Raw genomic sequence first — 23392 nt, 5'->3', positions numbered from 1 at the left:
GAGCATCCCTGGAGAATGAGGTGGAGAGAACATTGTGTAAAGGCTTTCAGGGATAAAGACAAGACGGTAGGAGAGAGAAAGAGATTCAGAGTGCTTTGAGATGGATTTGGTGTTCATTAGAGGTGGACATTGTTTGAGGGTTTTTACAAGAAACCATTAAATGTTAATAGAGGATGTGTTTGTCTCACGGAAAAAAAAGCAGAAGAAAAGAAATTGGATTGAAAGATAGAAAGATGTAAGAAAAGTAAGACGAAGGAAGGAAAGAAGGAAGGAAGTAAGGCAAGAGAAAAAGAAGGAACGATAAGTAAGTATAGAAAGATAAGTAAGTATAGAAAGAAATGAGAGAAATAATGAATGAATGAAAATTTGAAATATTAAAATGCAAAAAAATAAGGAGACTCAAAAAAAATTAAGTGGAAAATAGGGAGGACAAAAAACCAAGCAAAGATGGAAAGAAAAAGGAAGTAATAAAAAGCAAAGGGAAAAGGAAAGACAAAGAACTTTTACTAAAAAGGAAGGAAGGAGAACGAGAAGTGAGGACATAAAGGAAGGAAAGAGAAAAAGAAGGAAGGTAAGAGAAAGTACAAAAAAGTATAGAAGGAAATAAAGAATTATAGAAATGCAGAAATGAAAAAAGAGAGACAGAAAGATGAGGGAATGGAGAAAAAAAGCCCCTGTCCATTGTGCTGAAATGCTTCCCGGACCTCTGGGCTTGTATCAGATTTGCTGGTGCTGTCCATGGTGCTGAAACACCCCTCACTTCACTACATATTACACACACGCAAGCACCACCAATGGATCCTAACATATTCATGGCCACAGTACGCTGCTTATTTTGAAAGATGTTGTCAGAAATACCTCAAAGAAGTTTTTGATGAAAATCTCTAGACACCTCTCAGCCTTCACCCAAATATGCCCTCGCGAATCCCTTCTATCAGCCCTGACAGACTAGTGCTCTGATAATACAGTCCATCCAGATTTGTGAACATTTGGCCTTTGGTAAAGACAAATGCAGCAGTTTGGAGGGGAACCATGAAGAATTTTGTTCCGCAAAGTTGTCAAGAGCATGCAGGCATATCATATTAGTTTTTAGAGATGAAATGCTTAATGGAATTGTGGCGAGACAGTATCAGTGTTCAAGTTCATTTTAGATGGTGTTCAAGGACTTAATGCATTTAGACAGGAACATGAAAACCGATTCAAGGGGATTGTGTGAGAAAGAAAAAAAAGACAACAAAGATTGACTTATTATCTTGACTTATTGCCTTTTAGTGACACTTCTCTTTCAATCTCTCACAAACTACCTTTTGGGACATTTAATACTGAAGACACAAATATCCCATTTGGAGATGATGGTGTCAGCGCATATTGTGAGTACTTCAAAGTCGACAAGTCTCAGCACATTAAAGAAATAAAGAGAAATATAAATATATAATGCATTTAAATATTTATTTATATTAATGTTTCCTTTGTATACGTTATTATATTATATTATGTATTTATGATGTTGTTGTTTGTTTGTTTCTAATGTATACTCAATTATACTCAATACTGATTCTATGTGAGGCTTGGCTTAAATAATTAAGCTGCTTAATTTACCTCAGGACTGGTTACTAGGTAGGTGTGTATGAGTATAAATATTATAATATGTATACTACCTAGTGAAAACATAAAGGGTGTGAGGCACAAAGATGAGAAAGTAGATTGAGGTAGTATTCACTTCTGAAGTGTGTATCAAGATTTTGTTCCAGCACTGATGCTGAAGTCATGACCCAGTGCTGTGGGTGTATATGCAGATTCTACCTTTCATTTAAAGAAGGTAATGCAAAGTTGTTTGCATGACGCCCTAGGTCATGTTAGCAAGACTTATTTTCTTTCGTATCTCACCCCTCTTTTAATCTCATCTACATCTTTTTTAATATACTCTGACAGACAGTGTAGGAGGGTTGCTTTTCCTTGATGTTTCCTGCTGTCAACAGCTGTATCAGGTGTTGTTTCTCTAGGAGGTTTGTGGGACTTCTCTCTTTATTTTCATGTTCTTCTTTGATCATCACAGGCATGGTGTTGAAAAGCTTTTATTTTGCAAGTAAAACACAACAGTTAAGTTCGACATTTTTATTTTCAAAAAATGTGATTAAACAGTATTGACCTCTGTTGAGCTGTCTTTTTACACAGCACCTCAAAAGACATATGAATGAAGTTTGGTGTGAATTTTTTCCTAAAACAGAATTTGACATGACTGAATTGACTGATGAGATAATGAATCTAGTGTTTCACATTTTACCCCACAACAACAACAACAAAAAAATCATATATATATATATATATATATATATATATATGATTTTATGTATATATACATATATATTTTCATATATGGGTCATTTCTGTTATGCAGTACACTTTGAACGATATAGAGAATAACCTTTAATATGGCTTAATACATTTTCAGTTATGTCAACATTCACTCAAAAACAAAAAAAATATATACTACAAAAGTTTGGGGTATGTACGACTATTATTATTGTTGTTGTTGTTGTTGCACTTTATTTTACAGTATGTGCACTTACCGGTATGTGTACTTACAGTGTTCTTGCCTAAGAAAGCACTGGTATATAAGGTAACTACATGGGTTAAGGTTAGGGATCGGTTTAGGCTTAGTACCTAGTTATTAACCAGTTATTGCAATTAATGTAATAAGTACATAGTATTATAAATATTTAAATTACTGTTTTCTATTTTAGTGTATTTTAAAATAGAATTTATTCCTGTGATGGCAAAGCTGAATTTTCAGCATCAATATTCCAGTTTTAAGAAACTATGGTACATAATACATTTTCCAGAATACAATATCCAAAAGTATATATATATATATATATATTAATTTGAACATTTATAAATGTCTTTTGATCAATTTAATTGTTCCTTGCTGAATAAAAGCATTGATTTTGAGAAATAAAACGTATATAATATTATATTTTTTATACGTTTGCTAATTTTTTGTTCTATCCAAAATATTTTATGGTTGCATGAAAGTTTTAGCCCCCCTCGCTTAGGGATAAAGCGAAGTTCTAAATATGTGAGCAGCGATATACTGTTATCCAACATCTTAAGCCACCTGCTGAGAGTAGTGTTTAGATGAATATGTAAATATGCGTGGCATGCTTTCCTTTCTATAACAAAATAAACACAACAAAATTGAGAAAACAGTAAGCATTTTTATAAATAAAGCATCTGATCATAGCAACGTGGATATGTTTGCACATGCAATTCGCCACTCTAGTAAAGTCACGTCATATTTATTTATATAGCACTGCACTTTACACAATAGATTGCTTAATCAAGCAGCTTTACCGTATTAAACATGAAAAACAGTGTCCGTGTCTCATTTTATCAGAAGTACAACTTCATTTTCTACTATAAAGCGGCTCTCTACCGTGTTCATGTTTTTACTCACGGACATCTGACCTTGACGGACTCAATGGGAGAAATGAACTGGAAAAGTTTAAAAATCTTTAAAACATCGAACCAATGGTAGTACAAAGGTGTTTACCAGCCGGAGTGAACTTTTCAAGAAAGCTGCTTCGAACTCCCAAAACGAACTCCAAACGAACTTCGTTTTAGCCTGATTTTGTTCAATATGACTTCACATCAGTTTTTGCTTGAAGTATATCGGGGCCTTAAGAGTCCTGAATATTTTTTTCTGCGTATAAAATTATTGACATCCTATTAGAAAGCTCACAATAAGAAAGTCAAACACTGCTCATTTCCACCTAACGTGCAGTCAAAGCTGCTGGCAAACTCAAATCATCTCTTGGAAATGAGATACTATCACCTTCCACCCTTTAATATGCTATTGAATTGCTTCACTGGTAATTGGCGATTAAATTCTTTCTCTCAGGATGTCAGAGAACACAAATATAGACGACAAATGAGATTAAAACTTTAGATAAAGCACCCTAGGAGACAGAGGAGAAACCCACGTGAATCAATTCAACTGAGAGAGTGCTGGTCAATAGTCAATCTTGCTTTGATTATATGGTAAGCGCAGTCGTATTGTTTTGAGCTGGCTGAGATGATTGTGGTCATTAGGTCAGTAGATGCACCCAGAAAGAATAACAAAGTCAGGGCCAGAAAATGACATGTCATTTAGGAGGAGAATGCTATAGTAGTAATATACAGTTTCATTTGTAACTGGTGGGATTTACAAAGGCACCGTAAACAGAAGTTTAATGCCACGGTTATGGATTTGTGCTCAACCTCCCGCTCCATTACAATAAATAGTGGTTAACTAAAAGCAATGGCTTTATTTATTTATTTGGTTAATTTCCATTTGAAACAGAGGAGATGTTAATGTCAGGTGTTGGGATTTATTCGGCTCATATAAACTAGCGGTTAACAAGCATAGTGATTCTTCCTAATGAATAATTTTAATAATTAACTAGATGAAAGGAAAATGTGAGTGGTGTTTGATAGTGCAAAGCTTTCCATCAGGATGCTAGTGTACCGATGTTTGGCGTTTCGGTTGGTTACTGGCCAAGGTAGAAGTTCTCTCAATATGGTGGTCTCCACAAAAGCATTAAAGTGATAGTTCATCCAAAAATTAAAATTCTGGCATCATTTACTCACCCTCATGTCATTCCAAACCCGTAAGACGTTCGTTCATCTTCGGAACACAAATGAAGATATATTTAACAAAATCAGAGTGATTTCTGTCTCTCCATTGAGAGTTTACGCAACTACCACTTTGATGCTCCAAAAAGCGGAAACTCAAACGTGCTGGAACTAGAATGAACCTTCTCGCAACATTTGAAATATATTAAAATAGAAAAGTCATATTAAATTGTAATGATAGGTATTACTGTTTTTGCTGTATTTTTGAACAAACAGATGCAGCTCTTGTGAGCATAAGAGACATTCAAAAAGGTAATGTACAAGCTGTGCAATTTGGTTTGTTCAAATCACTAACCCTAACCAAACAATAGCAATAGTGATGTTTTTTTAGCGAGCAATGCTAATAATTGTCACAAACTTGACAAGTTTGCACCATCCCTGTTGATTTATGATCTGAAAATGAACATATTCTTTAGAAATAAAGAAAGTGTGGTTGTGTGAAGACACCTCATTATCAGCTAGTGGCAGTGCAGAGGCTCAACATGTCCCACTCACCGGCACACGTAAAGCAAGACGTAATGCTTGTTAATAAGTGAGGTCGGATCTTCATCTTCCCCTTTTTCTTGTAAAGAGGTTCCAGGGAATAATCAGAATTCCCAATTTCAGAGGCCTCGATGATGGGCAAAGCGTAGGAACCTCTTTCTCATACGCACACACATACCCATACACATAAGTAGGCTAATTTCTCTGCTGATCAGGGAGTCTGGAGGGTTTTAGAGTGTGAGTTTAGAGCTTCTCTGACACAGATCAGGGAGTCTCTAAAAGGAAAGATTAGAGCAACTTCCTGTTCTGATCAAATTAGAAAAGCATGCCAGTTTGTCAAAGCCTTCCCCAGCCGCTAATGCTATTCAACACATTACCAACCTCTCCTGAGCTATTTTACCTCCAGAGAAAAAAAGCACATACACAATATAATATACAATACAGTAAGTCTTTGAATTGGGTGCAGCATTTTCTTTTTGAATCCAGGTCTTGCAGACTAAGATGCCGTTAACACAGGGCGGTGTTTGAAGTCAACATGAAATCAAAATCGATCTTTTGGCACTGTGTGATGATAACATAATTTGTCTTGCTGAATATCCTGTTTAAACCCATCTGGCTACAGAAGTAAACTTCACAAAGTCCTGTGTGAACGGCCCTTAGCGCTCAACCAGGTCAAAGGTAATTTCCCATAATCCCCTTTGCTCACCTAGATTGACCTTCTTTATAAATGTACAGCCTTTGAAAACCTAGAGGGAATAAGACGAAGCGATAGAAGATTACAGACAGAAGGGGTGCGGGAGAGACCAGTCAAAGGCTTAAAACAGTTGTGCTCACTCAGCTAACCCTGGGTCAGACTTGCCACTTGTTCCTCGAAGGCTGTGCAGGAATTGGCTTATCTGGTTTCCATAGATACCTCATGGTTCTTCTGAGCAAAGGAAGAATGCTGCGGGGTTCTTAATGCTGCTGGTCTAAAGTCGGCTCTGATGAAAGGATGGATGTTTTTTTTAGGGTTTTCATTTTTGGGGGCTTCCCTGAAGCCTTCATGTACATCTTAATAACAAATACTACACTCTCCCTCATTTACAGCAAGCCTGTATCACATTTCCTCAAGAGCACTTACCAATCCCACACAATAAACTTGAGTGATAGCTGCGGAGAGACAGTCCCTCACCCCTGACGATTGATGAAAAGGTCACAACATTAGTCTTTGTGTTGTTTTAATGGAGTGAATGGCTGTGTGCCAGAGACTTGTGTTGCCTTAGGAGCCTAGGTTAAGTAATGCTGCAGCTCGAGTAATATCTCTGCCTAGCCGCTGGGGCTTGAGCGTTGGCAGGCTAGAAATGGAGTTATGGCATTAAAGCAGGAGAAATGGATGGGAGATTCATTTTGGAAAGTTTACAAACCTCCTTTTGTACCATTGTGCTGGGCTTTTGTTTGCTGAGATGCATTCTGGGAAATCTTCCAACCTTCGGTACGCTTGCGGTACTTATTAGGAGATGTTTTGGATGTGTTTATGACATTGTTTTTTAATGCCTCTTCTCATTTGTAAATTGTGAGGTCCCAGAACAAGGACTGGTGACAGATCCAACAGGTTTGAGGGGGTGGAATAAGGACGGACCCCCTTGGATTGGGATGTGGGCGATTCACAGATGATGAAACATAAATGGAAGGGTGCATTTAACACTGGCAATACAGCTAAAATGCGAGTGCACTACACACTGCACTACAAGTGCCAAATTTTGCAGGTTTTCTTAGTTGTGGTTGGTGAGATCAGGGTTATCATTAATTGAAATTAAAACCTTAAAAAAACATTTTCATTCATTGAAATAAAATTATTATTAAATGAAATACAATCAAATATATATTATAAACATTTTTTGAATATATATATATATATATATATATATATATATATATATATATATATATATATATATATATATAAATAATCCATTATAATATATCAGCTCTTTCCCCGCTACCTTTTTTCTTCTTGTAAAATAGCTTAGATCAGTGTGAAAGCTAAAAAAAAGACAGATTTGTTTTATCATTTTGACAAACTTTCATGTCCCTCAGAATATTTTGTTGTATGAACATCTGAACACAGAATATATCAAAAGAAATAATACATTTAATAATTAAAAAATAATAATCGGATTCAGAATGGTGATCAAAATATAGATGGAGTAGATCACTTCCATCAACACCCCCAAAGCTCCACAGTCCTTTGTGTAACGCTAGGCAGTTTTGATTTATATGCTGTTTAAATGTTTGATAATCGTGTTAGCTTACGTGAGTGTAACGCTTCTTTGGCTTGTTTCTGCTTCTTCTTTGCCTGTGTTTTTATCTGGAGATTCTGTATTCTTTCAGAAGATGTGTAATAGCGTCCCCTACCGTATAACAGTGAACATGGATTGCCGGAAAATTCCGGCGATGGCAAAAATTATAATAGTATATCAATGATACTAAAATCACATCATGCAGTCTGGTTTTCTTGCATCACAACACAACACTAAAATAAATAAATGAAAGTTCAATTGTGAAATGTTTTAATTATTTCATTTTTACAAATGAATGGCCTGATTTAGTGTCGTATCTTATGACTTCACTTAGAAACCACTAAAGTACCCTAGCAATACACAGCAATGTCCTTGCAACCACTCATAACACCTGTCTGTAAAAAACAAGTAAGAATGTTCAACTGTATGAACAATTGACTGTTCTCTCGGGTATTTTTGGAACAGTAAAGACATCCTGGTCCGTCCCTAGTGCATTCTGCAGGCCTTTGCCCTGCTCTCACTGTGACAGGTGACAATGGTCAACCTCACTTGCCCTGCATGTTAATAGTGTTGCCTCCGGTCACTTGTGCCTTGACCGGCATCTGATGTTGTAACCTGCCCACAGACAGCTAATCCTGAGCCTGTCAACCCAACACTCTTCACATGAGGAGAACAGGCCCTCGGTGTATGAGCACAGAATGCTGGCATCATCATCATTTATTCTTTATTCTAGTTCTTCATTATCATGAGGGAAATGAAACCAAACAAGTATTTAAAAAAAGGTTAGGGATGATTGTAGTCAATAACGGAGAAAACCGACGGTTATTTATGGTCTACGCAAAACCACTTTTCAGTGTAATAATGACAAATCAATATTTTCTCTCTGTTCACACTTCATAAAATAAAGTGAAAAATGAATCAGTCAATTATGGGGATGCAAACGGCGTGCTGAATTCTTGTTTAGAGAATCGGTCTGGAGCCTGACTCAAAAACCGAGTCTGTTTATTCATGAGTCTGTAATCTGTTCTTTAATGGCTTGTGTGTATTGACTGTGTGTCAGTCGAACCCCTCTGTCAGAGGAAGCCGCGGGCTACCTACGCTATTGTTTTCAAGCAAATATAAAGCAGGATTGGATTGTCTGATAACACTTTCATTTTGTAAAGAGCGATTGTTCCTGCCGTTCCTCCTTGACTGAACATCCCTCAAATCTGACACAAATAAAATCTAACATTCTGAGCATATTTTGCCCGTCTGGAGAAGTTTCTGTGGTTGTCGGGATGTAATCACAGAAGAAAATTGCAACATTGATAATAATAAGATATGTTTCTTGAGCATTAATTCAGCATATTACAATGATTTCTGAAGGATCATGCAACACTGAAGACTTGAGTATTTAATCTTTTCCACAACAACTATAATTTACATTTTATAATATTTCACAATATAACGGTTTTTACTGTATTTTTGATTGATTAAATGCAGCCTTGGTGAGGAGCATAAGAGACTTCTTTCAAAAATGTTAAATCTTACCACCTCCAAACTTTTGAACGGTAGTGTAAATGTACTGTATAAGTCGACTGTCATTCCCTCTCTGAGCAGTAGCTTTATTTATTTATTTATTAATTAATTTTTATATTATGCTTATATAATACAAATTTCTAATTTGCTTTTATCAAACAGGTTGGACTGTTTTTGATCGAAAAACACAAAATTATCACAGAATTGGGAATATCCCGGACGAGCCCCCAGATCTGCTAGATTCATTTTCATGTAGACTCTCAACCGGCAGCCTCGAGGCTATCAGTCATCAGATGGAAACAGACGTCTCAACCTCTGTGATGTGTGGCAGGAGATCTCGGGAGAATGATCAAGCAGACACAGAGACGGTGTAATACCATAACATTCTCAAGTTTATTAAGGAAGAAGGGTCATATTTATACACAAGATAAAGCAGAATCATCCACGATGTCCAAGCCATCCAATCATAGTACTCAAAATATCAGTAACCCACCAAATCCATTGATTCTGGTGCTGTTGTTTTCCCTCTAAAATTATGTCACTTCCTGGAAGATGATGTCAGTAGGAACTTTCTTTTGTCAATGGAATTGTACAAAAGACTAAAATAATGGAAAGTGATAGTGATGACACAAGAACTATGTGAAATGATTACCAAACTTTCAACAATTACCTCTCAGGCCTACCTACTAATGTAGAGTTGTGGATTTTCCAGCAGTGGCTTTTGTGTGATTTCCATCTGACTGCGGGTTTGATCATCAAATGAGGACTTAAAGTCTGTGACACAGTACAAAGGTGAGAAGGAGAGGGAGGAGGATTTGAGTGAGAGAAAGAAAGACATTGTGGGACACAAAGAGATAGAGGAAAGGAACTAACAGTCATTGTGTGATCTCTCAGGGTGAGTCAGTGGATTGCCACTGAATTGGTTTCTGGATTTACTTTTGACTTAAATTTCACCTAAATGTTAAGAAAATGTTTTTTAAAAAGTATGTTCTTCAATAATGGATAATGTAGAAAAAATGTAAATAAAAACATTGGGTCTCATCCACTAATCGTGGATTATTCATGTTTTTACGCACAGGGAAAAATTCTTCTTCTTCTCATAAAAAAATTACGTCTAATTCACAACACGTGCGTGCGCACATGAATTTGTTCTCAACCTCATTCTAATGTTAATGAATTTGGAGTATTCTGAATGAGCAACCGTGTGTTCAAGGTAAGTAATTTGCATAAAACGCAGCCAAATCATGTCCATATAAGGGCTTTCCGCAGACTCTTTCCTTTTGTTCTGTCTACTCTCAGCGAACATGATGCTCTCTAAAGACTGGCTTCTGCCTGAAAGCACGCGCAGCAAGATCCTCTAGCAATGCCAAGTGTGTGCCAGCCTCAAAACAAGTTCAAACGCAATACAAAACTTTAAAACAGACCCAGATCACAGTCCTCTGATTAGCCAGCTGTACAAACTCAAATCTGCATCTTTATGCAGAAGAACCTCGCAGCTGAAGCTATAATGCATCTTTACTTACTCTTTTACATATGTATCTATATCTATGTATACAATTTAATCTTAACTTGTTTATAAGGCCTCCAAGAATATATGATTTTTGCATGTGAGGGATGTCAGTTGTTCCTACATTTCATGATTTGTTCATGAAAATGTTTAGTGAATGAAAGCTGATAACTGCAATAGTCTCTATAGAGGAAGCGTTATGTCAATTCCGCTGTGGCATAATGTTGCTTCTGGGCAGCAAACACATTTAAGCAATTCCTCATAACATACAAATAATTTATGTGACTCTAAATGCAAAAACAAACGTGAATAATATATATATTTTTTTTTTTGATGGGTGCAGTTCTCTAGAGCAATATGCGTGACCTCCACATTCTGCACCAAAATGCCAGAACAGCATTTCAAAATGTTTGCCAGCAAGCAGTTACTATTTGAAGTCATTCCTTTTATTATTAACCATTTTTGCCATTGCATAATTATTATGTACAAGGTGAAAAAAAAAGTATTTGTTATCCTGAGGTAACATTGATCAGTAAAGCTTAAAATTTTACTGAAATCCCAACTGTTACATCAAAAAAATAAGTATTATGTACTTATTGTGTTTACTTTGTTTTGCAAAACACTTTTGCTGCTATTGAGGTGGGATACGGGTAAGGATAGGGACAGGTTTGGTGGTATGAGTAGGTGTAAGGGAATGGTCAACCACGTAATTATAGATGTAATTACAGAAATTACCAACAGCTGCAAATGCATGCCTGCATTTTTTAAAATATAAGTACAATGTAAAAACATATATGCACACAATATGTGCATTGTATTAAATCAAATTTTTGAGTAGATTTTTAGTTTGGCCTCAGATATGGGCCTGGTTTTTTGTCATCTCTTATGACTTGGGCTAATAAGCAATCACTTAGCAACCACTAAAACACTGCAGTGAAAATGTTACCATAGAATCAGCAAAATTGTCCATATCTAGTGTATGCATGTCATTGTTGAGTTATGTATGATTGAAGACTATGGTTCAGTTCACCAGTACTTCAAGGTTTTGATGTCATTTGAATGGTAGTGAAATGTACAGAAACTGACCTTGGCGGAGAAAAGACCTTCCAGACACAAAATCGTTTTATTTTAACAAGTCTTACAAAATGTCACACTGCACAAGGCATTACCTCTGCATCCAATTCTGTTGATACACAACTAGATTAATCCAAGAATTATAAATACGAATCATCAATGTATAATTGTTCACACGTACGTATTTTGGCTGAAACATTTTTACCAAAAATGATAAGAAATTGAACGCTGTGTGAGATGATAATCTGTGTAAGTGAGAATGCAATCAAGTATAGAAATTATACATACATTTGAGGAAAAGAATTCTGTGAAAATTTGCTTGTGGCTTATCACTTTATTAACCCTTGCATTTATACTATTACTGTGCGTAAGCCGCCATATGTTTGTGTGCATTTTGCAGGTATCATCAGAACAGCCCTGGCAGACATGGATCGAGAGGCAAGAGAACATTACTCAGTGGTGATTCAAGCCAAAGACATGGCAGGGCAGGTTGGAGGGTTGTCGGGCTCCACCACGGTCAACATCACGCTAACTGACATCAACGACAACCCACCAAAGTTCCCTCAGAGTGAGTAATGTTAGCCACTGTGAAAACCAAATACAGTGGCAACATATTGCTATAGAAGGACATCAGTAGATTTTGGTTCAAAGACCTAGTGAGCAACCTAGTGAGGCAGTATCATTAGACTCTTCACAGAGCGCTGGTCGTATAATGCACAGCATTGCTGCCTAAACTGTCAGATGACTCATATACAGCATTCCAAATCTGTCACTTCTATAGAGTACAGAATTCTGGATTCTATAGAGTGCAGGTTAGGGTTAGGGCCCACACTTCCAAAGGCTTTGGTTCTTGAAGTATTTTTTCCATTTATTTCTCCCATAGGGATAAAAAAAATAAAAAATTGTTAAAGCGTTATAAGCCATGAGCCAAGTCAATCTGCTACACGAGGTGAATCATACCATTACAAACTTTGATTTGAAGTAAAAAAGTTTTTTTTTTTTTTGTCTGAGATCCTCCGGCCATGCTTCTTCTTGGGGGAGATTCTCTGATTAAAGCATTTAGAGGACATTTTCTGAAGTCTGTCGGTTAGGGGAACAAGTGAGAGACAGGGGACATCGGTTGTAGACGAGACCCAGGGGTACTAACGTCGACTGTAGACGTTCGGGGATGTCAATTGTAGACGAGACCCAGATAGACTTAGGTCAGGTGTGAAATAGAAGAAAAATCTACCACAGTTTCAGTACTGATTGGTGGAATTTTCTGCACATCATCATGGGTAATAGTTTTTCACCACAAATCCTGCTGTTAAACATGATTATTTTAATACTAAGTTAAAATATTGCAGGCTAACGGCTTCAGCAGAAGCAAATACTATCGATTAACTGCCTCATAGCTCACAGTAAGGCTGTCTGTAAAGGTTTATAAGTTATCATTAAAAATCTATTTCTATATCCGGAACCCGACTGTTGCACTCTATTTGACTTAAGATGCAACCTTTAAAATCTGTAGGCAACTGACTAGCTTTTGGAACAGAGCTGTTGCTGAGTTTTCGCTCTTGAACACTTCATCCAGACTGAACTTTCTTAAACAAATCTGTGAGACATCTTGGCAAAAGAAGTGATACAGCTTGACTTCGCTTTTCTCCGATTCTTCATCTTCTAGAAATATCCTCATTACTGTTTAAAGTTTAACCATACAGTATGCTGTTGTAATGCACTTTTTTCTCTCTCTCTCAAAGTAGTTTTTTTTCCCAGACAATTTGTTTTCTCAAGGGTGTCTTATGGATACTATATAATTAGGTGGAAGAGAAGGAAATATTCCTAATATACTGTAGATGCAGTCTCACTATCAGATGACTCATATAAATTGTGCATTGCAGTGCAATTTTTATCATTAATTAGCATGAAGAGAATAGAGACAGGGACACGGTTTTATTGTGTAAGATTCCAATTATGAGTCTTGGATCTTGAGTTTTTGTTGTCTTATTTTTATCCTCAGAAACAGAGCACAACAGCAGGGTTCTGAAAGTAAAAAAAAAAAAAAACATTAATTTTCTCCCTAGAAACATATGTTTTTAAGGATAATGTATAAACCTTTTAAGACAGACTATGAGTTCTAATATTAAGCTACAGCACAGTATAATGTGATTTTGTAGAAGCCAGAAGTCTTTTAAATGAGTTCACCTCATTAAGATCCACCAATCAGAGAAGTTGCTGTTACCATGGAACAAAGTTTGTAATGTTGTGATTCATCTCAGAGCTTTTGAAATCCCCAAAATACATCTGGAACCATGGCCGTCGGAAAACTGCGACATGACGTCGCACTCTGTTGCATTTAGCTTTTGTAATAAGGTGGTTTGGGAATGTGCCTGTGGTTGTTTATGGGGCATGACAGCGATATTGATATACTTCTAGAATAGTTCAATGTGGCTTGTTTGGAGGCATAGTCGGAAAGAGGCATCATGATAGATATGCTTTAAAATACCATGCAGCCAATCGAACAAACCACCATGCGGGCTTTTGTGTGTGTCTGCAGAGAATTACCAGGTGTTTGTCCCAGAGTCGGCACAGGTGGGAAAGCCAGTGGGGAAGATCAAAGCCAACGATGATGACATCGGAATCAATGCAGAGATCAAATACAGCATCCTGAACCCTGAGGGGGCCGGAATGTTCTCCATCTCCACAGACAAAGACACTAGAGAGGGTGTTATCACGCTGAGAAAGGTATTGCTGTCATTTTCATTGGTGTTTACTAAGGCAAGCATCATGGCTATTATTGCTCATACTATGTTTAGAGGGTTTTCTAAACCCTCATTAATAAGCAGCTGTATGAACACTTTTTGGCTGGTGGGCTTTTAGAAAATAAACTCTGATAAAATACTTGACTAACATTGTTCACCAGTGAATATAAATGCATCACAGGAGATTTCTGTCCAAAAGTAATGAACGTTTCCACCACAGTGTCATTTCTGCAACATCTCAAATTATGTAAAAAGCATTTTGTGGTGGACTTTTTTGTGGAAGGACATGAACCATATCTAGAGAGCAGAAAATGTAGTTTATATTTTCATTGTAGTGAATGTCTCTTTATTTAGACTGCAGAGCCAACAGAGACATGAAAAATACAACAACAAAAAAGTTGCAGTCATGCATAAACCCACATTAGCAAGTAAAAAATTTGAATAACATCCAGATTGCAATATGGTTTTTCACACTTTTTACTTGAGTGTTTGTCTTCAGCAAAAGAACGAAAAAGGATGGTATAATTAAACCAGTCAAGATGTTGTCAAAATAGCATCAAATCTGAAACTGCAGACGCTGAAATTACACAGATACACTGACAAATACATGTATGTATAATCTATCCATCCTGACTAGGTCAAGCAGACGTCTGGCACTCTTCATGGCTCGGATGCTCATTAATGGTCTCTTTTCTTAATTCTGAGCTTCAATTCCACACTCAGTCCTAGGGGTCAGGAAAGCTGTGAATGCAGTGAATACTGAGTTTTCCTATAGCCAGTCTTGTAAATAAATGCCTGCCAGATCTGTCCGACGAGACGGGCGGTGAAGGTCGGGCAGGTTTCTTGCCGTTTACAGACGTGACCCCATCTAGAGAGCGAATTAGCTTCTGCGCTCTGGAAGCAAAAAAGACTGACCTCAATATAATCTCAGTTCATAACTTTTTGGAGTACTTGAAACTGCTAGAAGCCACCAAGAAAGTGACTAAAACTGACTGACTGAAAGCAAAATATTGTGTATATCTATAATCCAGTTCACACTTGTAGTTTGGTTCTCTTGGTTCTTTTGGTCCGGACCAAAAAAGAAAATGATACATTTAGACCTTGTTCGGTGAGCGTTCACACGGTCTATTTTTGAGACCAAACTTAATGAAACAAAAGAAAAAAAAGGAAGGAACTTACCATACATCCAAAACAATGCTGTGTGCTGGGCTAAATGCGCTCACTGTATGTGCGTAGCTACGTATGATGGAGCTAACAACTCGTGAAGATCTTATCAAATGTGTAAACAGCGGTGGGAATCCATTCGTCACACACAAACGAAGATCTGCTGCGTGGAGACGCCATTTCAGACGCCAGTACTGAACTGTGATGGACAACATAGCTCCTATGAGGACAAAAAACAAGTATTCTTCTGCGTTCGGTTGTTTGGTTAGTTTAGATGTCTTTGTTCCGTTGATATTTTAGTTTAACCGCACCAGAGTTCGTTTGAAAGTGGACCGAGACCCATCTTTCTCAGTTCACCTGGTTGATGCGCACCAGGGTTCAGATGGTAGCGTTCACACTTATTTAAATGAACCGCACTAACAGAGCAATCACACCAGAGTTTGTTTTAATGGAACCAAACCTGACAAGTACGAACGCACCCTAAGTTTCCTGTTTTCTCTTCTCAGCAACTGAATTATGAAAAGAAGAAGCAGTACAGCCTTCACATCGCTGCAGAGAACACACACCTGGACCCACGCTTGTCCTATCTGGGCTCATTCAAAGATGATGCCACGCTCAAGATCACAGTCGGAGACGTGGATGAGCCGCCGGTTTTCTCATTGGATTATTACATTTTGGAGGTGTACGAGAACGCAAAGGTTGGAAGTGAAGTGGGAGCCGTCACAGCGAGAGACCCAGACAGCAAAAACAGCCCTGTCAGGTAAGAAGATGTGAAGGGTTAAAATAACACTCCGACCGGTAATACAATTATACGCAGGCCATAATGTCACACATTATTGTGCTGTCCTGATGTATATAGTCGATTAGACGACTATTGTGATTTATCCCAATTAATAAAAATTATTATTAATATAATATTATTTTTTATTAATCTTATATATATATATATATATATATATTTAACTACATATTTAGCTAATTATTGAAATTGCTTTTCTTATGCATGTCCTGTTATCAGCCAAATACTAACATTAAATAACTTTGTACAATTATTATAGTACATACAATATAATATAATCTTATAAATACTTATTCAATTAATATTATCAAAAAAGTTTAGTAAAGTTTAGCAAGATTTTAGTAAATCAGGGTTATTTATAGCATGCCCAAATGCCATGCTATAGCAAAATAATCAGACAATAATCTCTCTCTCTCTCTCTCTCTCTCTCTCTCTCTCTCTCTCTCTCTCTCTCTCTCTCTCTCTCTCTCTCTCTCTCCCTCTCTCTCCCTCTCTCTCCCTCTCTCTCTCTCTCTCTCTCTCTCATGGAGGATAATGTTAATTGGAGCAGTTAAGGCACCCCATGTTCGCATGTTAGTAAAACACTGCTGCCAAAGGCTCAATACCGCCACACACTTTAATGAAAGAGGGGTGTGCACTGATATCATGCTGCTTGCCTAAAGAAGCCGGTGGAATTCCACTGGCTTCTATACATATTATTTAATACATTATACTTTTTGAAATTATTCTGAAATTAAAATAAATATTTTACACAATATTCACTCACAATTCCAAAAATATTTTATTGAATATATTCAGATATAGAATCATCTATTGACAAGGCAGTTTTGAAATGGCACAAAGGCAGTTGCTAAAACGTCGATGCTGGCTCTGTGCTTGACTGATCAATGCTATGGAAAATGCTATGGAAATATGCAAATAATAATATTAACCCTGGGTTTACAAATGGTACAAACAGTGGTAAAGTATGAATGTGAAAAATCGTCACTGATGAGCAGAAACCTTGTACATCCAAAACTGCTTATTTTTTCAGGAAATGGAAATTACACACTGTTTAATTAAACAATTGTGACTTTATATATGGTCAGACACTTGTGTGTATCATTATATTATTAAAATTTTACCAAATCTAAATATATGTTACAAGGTTTTTGACCAGTGAATGTCAGACATATGTGTTTTCTTTATCATTAGAATGCCACATCTGAAGCTGTAAGTAGTGCATTGCATTACGTTTTCATCAGCTTAAAGGTTATTCAGTTTATTGTAGCTATGTAGGCACTCAGGTTATTTTTTATTTTTTTATCTAATGTGGCCAAAATCTCATGTTATTAAGGGTAAAGTGCTACACATAGTATTGGCTATGATTTCGACGACAAATGTTAGATTAAGACACTCTTCTATGCTCCTCAAATACATAAAACTTCAGCCTTTATATATATATATATATATATATATATATATATATATATATATATATATATATAGTGTTTCTTGAGTAAAGAACAACCAGTTCTTTATTTATCCTTGCATTGCAAACAAGCAGAGATTGTCCAAAATGTTTGAGGATCCAATGGACTTGCAAGGTTTAGTCACAAGCTCGTTTTAATACTTTTTATTGGTTTAATATTGGCAAAACCCACAGACAGACGTAAAGGGTGACCAACAGTAATGATTTATGGAAAAAAAGAAAGAATGCAGCATGATAACCTAATCTGTAAAGTCCAGAAGAATCATATTATGTATGTAAGAAAGTTTGGTGACACTTTATTTGGTAACACTTTAATTTACAGTGTCCTTGTTACATATGTTTCATGTACTTACCATAGTAATAACAAAAATTATGCATAATTACATGCAATTAACCTTCAACCAAATCCTAATCCTACCCTAACCCTATAGTAAGTACATGTAGTTAATTAATATTACTCAGTACTTAAATATATAATTACATTGTAACAATGACACCTTAAAATAAAGTGTAACCCTTTATTTTAAGGTGTATTTGTTACACTGTAATTATACATTTAAGTACTGAGTGAGATTAAGTAACTACATGTACTTACTATAGGGTTAGTATTAGGGTTTGGTTTGGTTTAGGGTTAGTTGCATGTAATTATGCATAACATATGTACATGTAACATATGTAACAAGGACACTGTAAAATAAAGTGTTGCCAAAAATGTTGTAAACAAAATAAATGGAGTATACTTAATATTAAAGGTTGTGCACATCATAGTCTACAGAACATAACAATTTGAATGACACGCCAGTGAACAATGGAATGAAAAATAAAACGTCAGAATGCTCCTTTCACCGGCAGTAAAATGCATAAAGTGTAAAATCCTTATTGTTATTTTTCTCTCATGTCTCATGCAGTCAAGGACGGTGCACATTTTCTTGTGGTAATGAGATATGACCTGTATGGTTTATTAGCATCTCTCTCTACTAGTGGGTTGAGGATGTGTGTTTTCAAGCCATCTTTGAATGAACCTTCACAGTCCATGCGTGACGGAGGGGCCATAACTCTCACGGTCATGCAAATGCTGGGATTCTCATTGGTCGATGTGAGTGAGATCGTCGGTTTCACACGAACGGCTTTTACATCAGCATTTATCGCTGTGATAAATAGATAAACAAAATACATAAGAGAAAACAAGAGAAAAGTCTCATAAATAATCCCTGATCTCTTTTTTTTTTTTTTGTCTGTGTTGAAGGATAGCACATTTATTTTATTTTTTTCAGTCCATTTATTGCGTTTCTGCTCTTCCGATTTTAATCTGCATTTCCCATAAAAAACAGCATTTCATTCCCGTACAAGAATTTATACTGTAGTATGTACCCATTAGCATACAAATAAAATGGCATTGAAGTTTGAGAATCAGCATTAGCTTTATGGAAAAATAAGCAAGGTCACTGTTATCTCCTTAGTTTTGCTCCTAACCATTATAATGATGCATCTGATCATTATCATATATCTTGTAAAGCATTTGTCTCATGAGATGCTGCAGTGAAAATTGTTTTTAAAGACATATTCTTCACAATGGACACCCTGGTATTGAATTAACAGAGATATTGGGATGATGTTTTGTGTTTTGCAGAGACATCTTTGTGTTTCATATATTTCTTCCAAGTTAACATGATAAAAGCTAAACAGAAATATTTTTTAGAGCACTTAAGCATGTCTTTTCGGCAAGCAAAGGGATGTTGGGTGACGAAGTCAAGTCAAGTCGAAGCACCTTCATTTAAATAGCACTGTAACTTGTATCGAACCGTGTCCCTAAAACAGATGTATGTACCGAACCGTGACTTCTGTGTACCGTTACACCCCTAATATATTTTTATATATTATTATATAAAAGCAAAACAGCAGAACCAAAGTCAAAAACCAACTCTCCTAAACCAAAACTAGCTTACAATTATAAGCTTACATAAAATGTTAACACAAATTTTCGGCTGCCTTGCATACTCTAGTATTTTCTTCAGGAAATGCAAATGTGGTTTAATTTCACATTCATACTTGGAAAGAGATTCTGACAGTCTTTTGAGAGTCTCTACCAAGCATGTCACTTGAGGATTTGTTAATTATGTCCAACTAATGCTTCTTCTCACAGATTTTCTCCTTGCAGTTTTCTCCAATAGTTTTTTCTTTTTCTTCTTCCCTTTATAATTAAGGTTCTGCCAGGTCTGTTGTTATCTAAATAGTTCTGATTCACTGTGTCATTTTAACTGGAATATTAATACACATCTGCGTATATACCTAAAACCACTCATAAATCTCACTGAAAATGACCTGTTTGGTGTCTGCCAGGGTGATCGATCATTTAGAGAAATCATATGAACAAAATGAGAGTTTTGAGACAATATTAATGCTCAATACAATGCGCATTTTGTCCGACAAACATAATGTAAGCTAATTTAATTAGAAACTGTGAAAAGAACTCTTGTATTTAGAGCATTATTCTTTTTAATTAATGAACCTCTTACAATGTTCCATCTTTACCTTTCAGCTTTCCATGAAGTCACTGTGTTTTTCACATTATATATTCCACTCTGTGTTTCCACAGTGATCTGTCATAGAGCTGGGTGGCATGATGTATAATTACTCTGAAATAAGCTTTTGTTCGGTAAAATGTAAAATAATTACTATATAAATTACTAATATGCCCCTTTAGGCTGAGCTTTGTCGAGTATTCCTGCCGTAAGTCATGCCAGTGAAATTGGCAGGGTTTCACGACCAAGCCATGTACAGCAAAACCATCTCTCTTATAATCATGCATATTCCAGCTGTTTTTGCTATTAATGCCACAGCTATGATGAAGAGGGGTGAAAGACTGAAAGGCTCATGCAGTATTCATGCTCTCTCTTCTATATTTAGGTATTTCATCGATCGCAGAGAAGACAAAGAGGTGTATTTCGATATTGAATCCATCAGTGGAGTCATTAGAACGACTCAGCTCCTGGACCGGGAGGACACGCCCTGGCACAACATCACTGTCATGGCAACAGAGGAAGGTGGGTACTACCAGAAGCCGTGCTGGTGTAACTTTGTCACTTTAATAACTTGCAAATTAGTTTTCCAAGACAAGTCTCTGCAATAAACGCCTCGTGCACTGATGAGAAACGGACTGCCGTTCATTTTCTCGCTTTAAAAATAATCGTTCGCCCGCTCGCTGCTGTGAAATGAACTCTGCAGGTCTGTTAATAGTCAAAGATCACACCTCTGACCACTTAAGGAATTGTTTGCTCAGAAATGAAAATTATTTACTCAACCTCATGTTGTTCCAAAACCCGTATGAGTTTCTTTTTTCTGAGAAAGGAGAAAACTAAAGACTGCTGGTTGTTGGTTCTTTCCATGCAATTCAAATGAATGAGGCCCAAAGTTTTCAAGCTTCAGAAGCAGAAACACTGTAGAAGATCATTAAAAGGGAGTCTGAAGACTAAAATTTCATCTTTTAATATAATTTCATTATTTAATATTATGTATCTGTATTATTATTCTTTATTAGTATTCATAATCAGTTGTATTATCTTACGAAGTTTAAAATGCATGAGTTAGACTATAGATTGCATGGACACATGTGTTTAAGGATCATATTTTAGACACAAGGAGGGGAGCTGGGAGAGTTATATATTTTGCTTAGAGGTATGTGTGCAATGCAGCGTTCACTGAGCAGAGATGTTCCAATGATGATGATATATTTCTGTAAGGGTGGATTCCTGCAGTGGTTCAAGCTGCAAGACTGCCGAATGACTAAAGAAACGTTATTAGCAAGATGGTAGAAAACTGCACATTTCTTGTCTATTCCACCCACTGCCACTTATACCAACGACGGAAATAAGCGCAGTTACAAGCTTAATATGTGGGAGAGTGTTGCTATAGAGAGTGACGATATTGTTTTGCAATATGTAGCACTTCAAAGTCAATACCAAATCAAAACTAGTTAGCACATTAGTTGTAATTGAAAAGGTTTAATGACAAAATATGGTTATGGTTACACTTAAAATAGTTACAAAATAGATGTATGAGATGATGATAACTTATACCATTAATCTTACCCAGCATGTAAAATGTTACCAGAGAGAGAGAGAGAGAGAGAGAGACAAAGAAAAGAGGAGGCAAAAGGAGAGAGCCCCAAGAATAAGAAGAGAGCCCCAAGAAAGGGACCCAGAGAAGAAGAGAGCCAGAGCATCAAAGAGACAGAGCAACAGTTTCAATCTTCTTTTATCCTTTCCCTGACCATGTGACTAAAACCCAAATGTGAGACATTCAAACTGACCAATCAGATGATTACACTTCCCCCACCGTACTAAAGGTGTGACAATTCATCGACCCCCAAAGTACAAACATATTGGCCTACAGGCCTAGATCAGAAACCTATATACCACAAATGTATACACTGAAGGGAAGTTTTGGATTGGAATGGAAAATCCAAAACTCCAAAAAGTATGGAAAGTGGATTGTACAACATCTTCTCAAGTCCTATGCTGACAAATAAAGATTTTTCTTGGCAAGATAACTGGTGCCCGGTTCCGTGAATCAAATAATAACGGGGAAAAAGGTTTAATTCCAAGTCTACAGAGTCCATACGGCTTGTGCACTATATTCTCTACATGGAAGATGTTGCACTCATAAACTTCCTTTTCAGTGAGCTGTTAATTGCTGTGACCAGATCATTGATTCAGTTGAATTTGAGAACCAGTTCAGTCTGATTTATAATTGAATCTTTCAGATTTAGTTTTTCTGTTCCAGATTCGTTGAAAGTTCTGAATCAAAAGAATGATTCATTCAGAGATTTTGCATCGCTACTCTTTTAAACTCGTTAACATGCTAAGGAGTATAAATGTCAAGATTTTCCTTCCACAAAGCTCATCCAATGCTTTCGTAAGTCTTGCCGTATATAGATCACTGATTCTATTATGATGCTTTTATGCCCTTTTTGATGCTTTGTAATTGCATGGAAAAAGAGCAATCAGCACAATCTTCAAAGAGTCGCCTTTTGTGTTACACAGAAGAAATGAATACATGTTTGAAACAAAAGGAGGGTGAGTAAATGATGACAGAAATTAAATTTTGGGTGAACTATCCCTTTAAAAAAGCCACTCATGCAAGAGATCAAAAACAAGCATAGATTGTAAAATTTACAATCCGAAGAGGGACCTTATTTGGAGTGTATAATCTCTGAGATGATTAAAATCACTGGAAGTAATATAAATGGAGTCCCGTGACTTTTCTGCTGTAGATTTTATCACAGTAATTACCCTTACACCCAGCACGAATGACACACATTCAGTCTTCTATATGATAATGATATTCCAGCATGTGAATGAAAAATGAGATCACTTTAATATATCGGTTATTTTCTCTAGACAGTGATGAGATCAAATGGAGACTTTTACATAAGTCTGCTGCTCAGAGATGTACATTTTTCTCCACTAGAGCCTCAGAAAAAAGCTTAACTATGTCTCAAACTGTGCTCAGATTTGTTCATCAACATTTCTCTTTCACTTATACATTTGGCAGACACTTTTATCCAAAGCGACTTAAAGTGCACTCAAGGTACATATTTTATGACTACATTATCTGAGCTATCCAATGGAACTCTATATTATTGCTATTTGTGAACAATTGTCTTTTTATTTATCTCAAGGA

General features: G+C 36.4%; 1 protein-coding gene across 1 annotated transcript in view; it reads left to right on the top strand.

Moving 5' to 3' along the window:
• The window catches only part of LOC311095750 (cadherin-18), a 102212-nt gene that overhangs the window by 54101 nt on the left and 24719 nt on the right, over positions 1 to 23392 (top strand). Inside the window, exons 5-8 of the mRNA XM_084134481.1 lie at positions 11936 to 12103; positions 14072 to 14259; positions 15947 to 16200; positions 20618 to 20754. Of these exons, the coding sequence (XP_083990607.1) occupies positions 11936 to 12103; positions 14072 to 14259; positions 15947 to 16200; positions 20618 to 20754 (747 nt within the window). The remainder of the gene's footprint in view (positions 1 to 11935; positions 12104 to 14071; positions 14260 to 15946; positions 16201 to 20617; positions 20755 to 23392) is intronic.

Source organism: Abramis brama, assembly GCF_963993115.1.
Source record: "Abramis brama genome assembly, chromosome: 14".
Taxonomy (NCBI): domain Eukaryota; kingdom Metazoa; phylum Chordata; class Actinopteri; order Cypriniformes; family Leuciscidae; genus Abramis; species Abramis brama.
The sequence above is the reverse complement of the archived record's forward strand: the minus strand, read 5'-3'. Positions and strand labels throughout refer to the sequence as shown.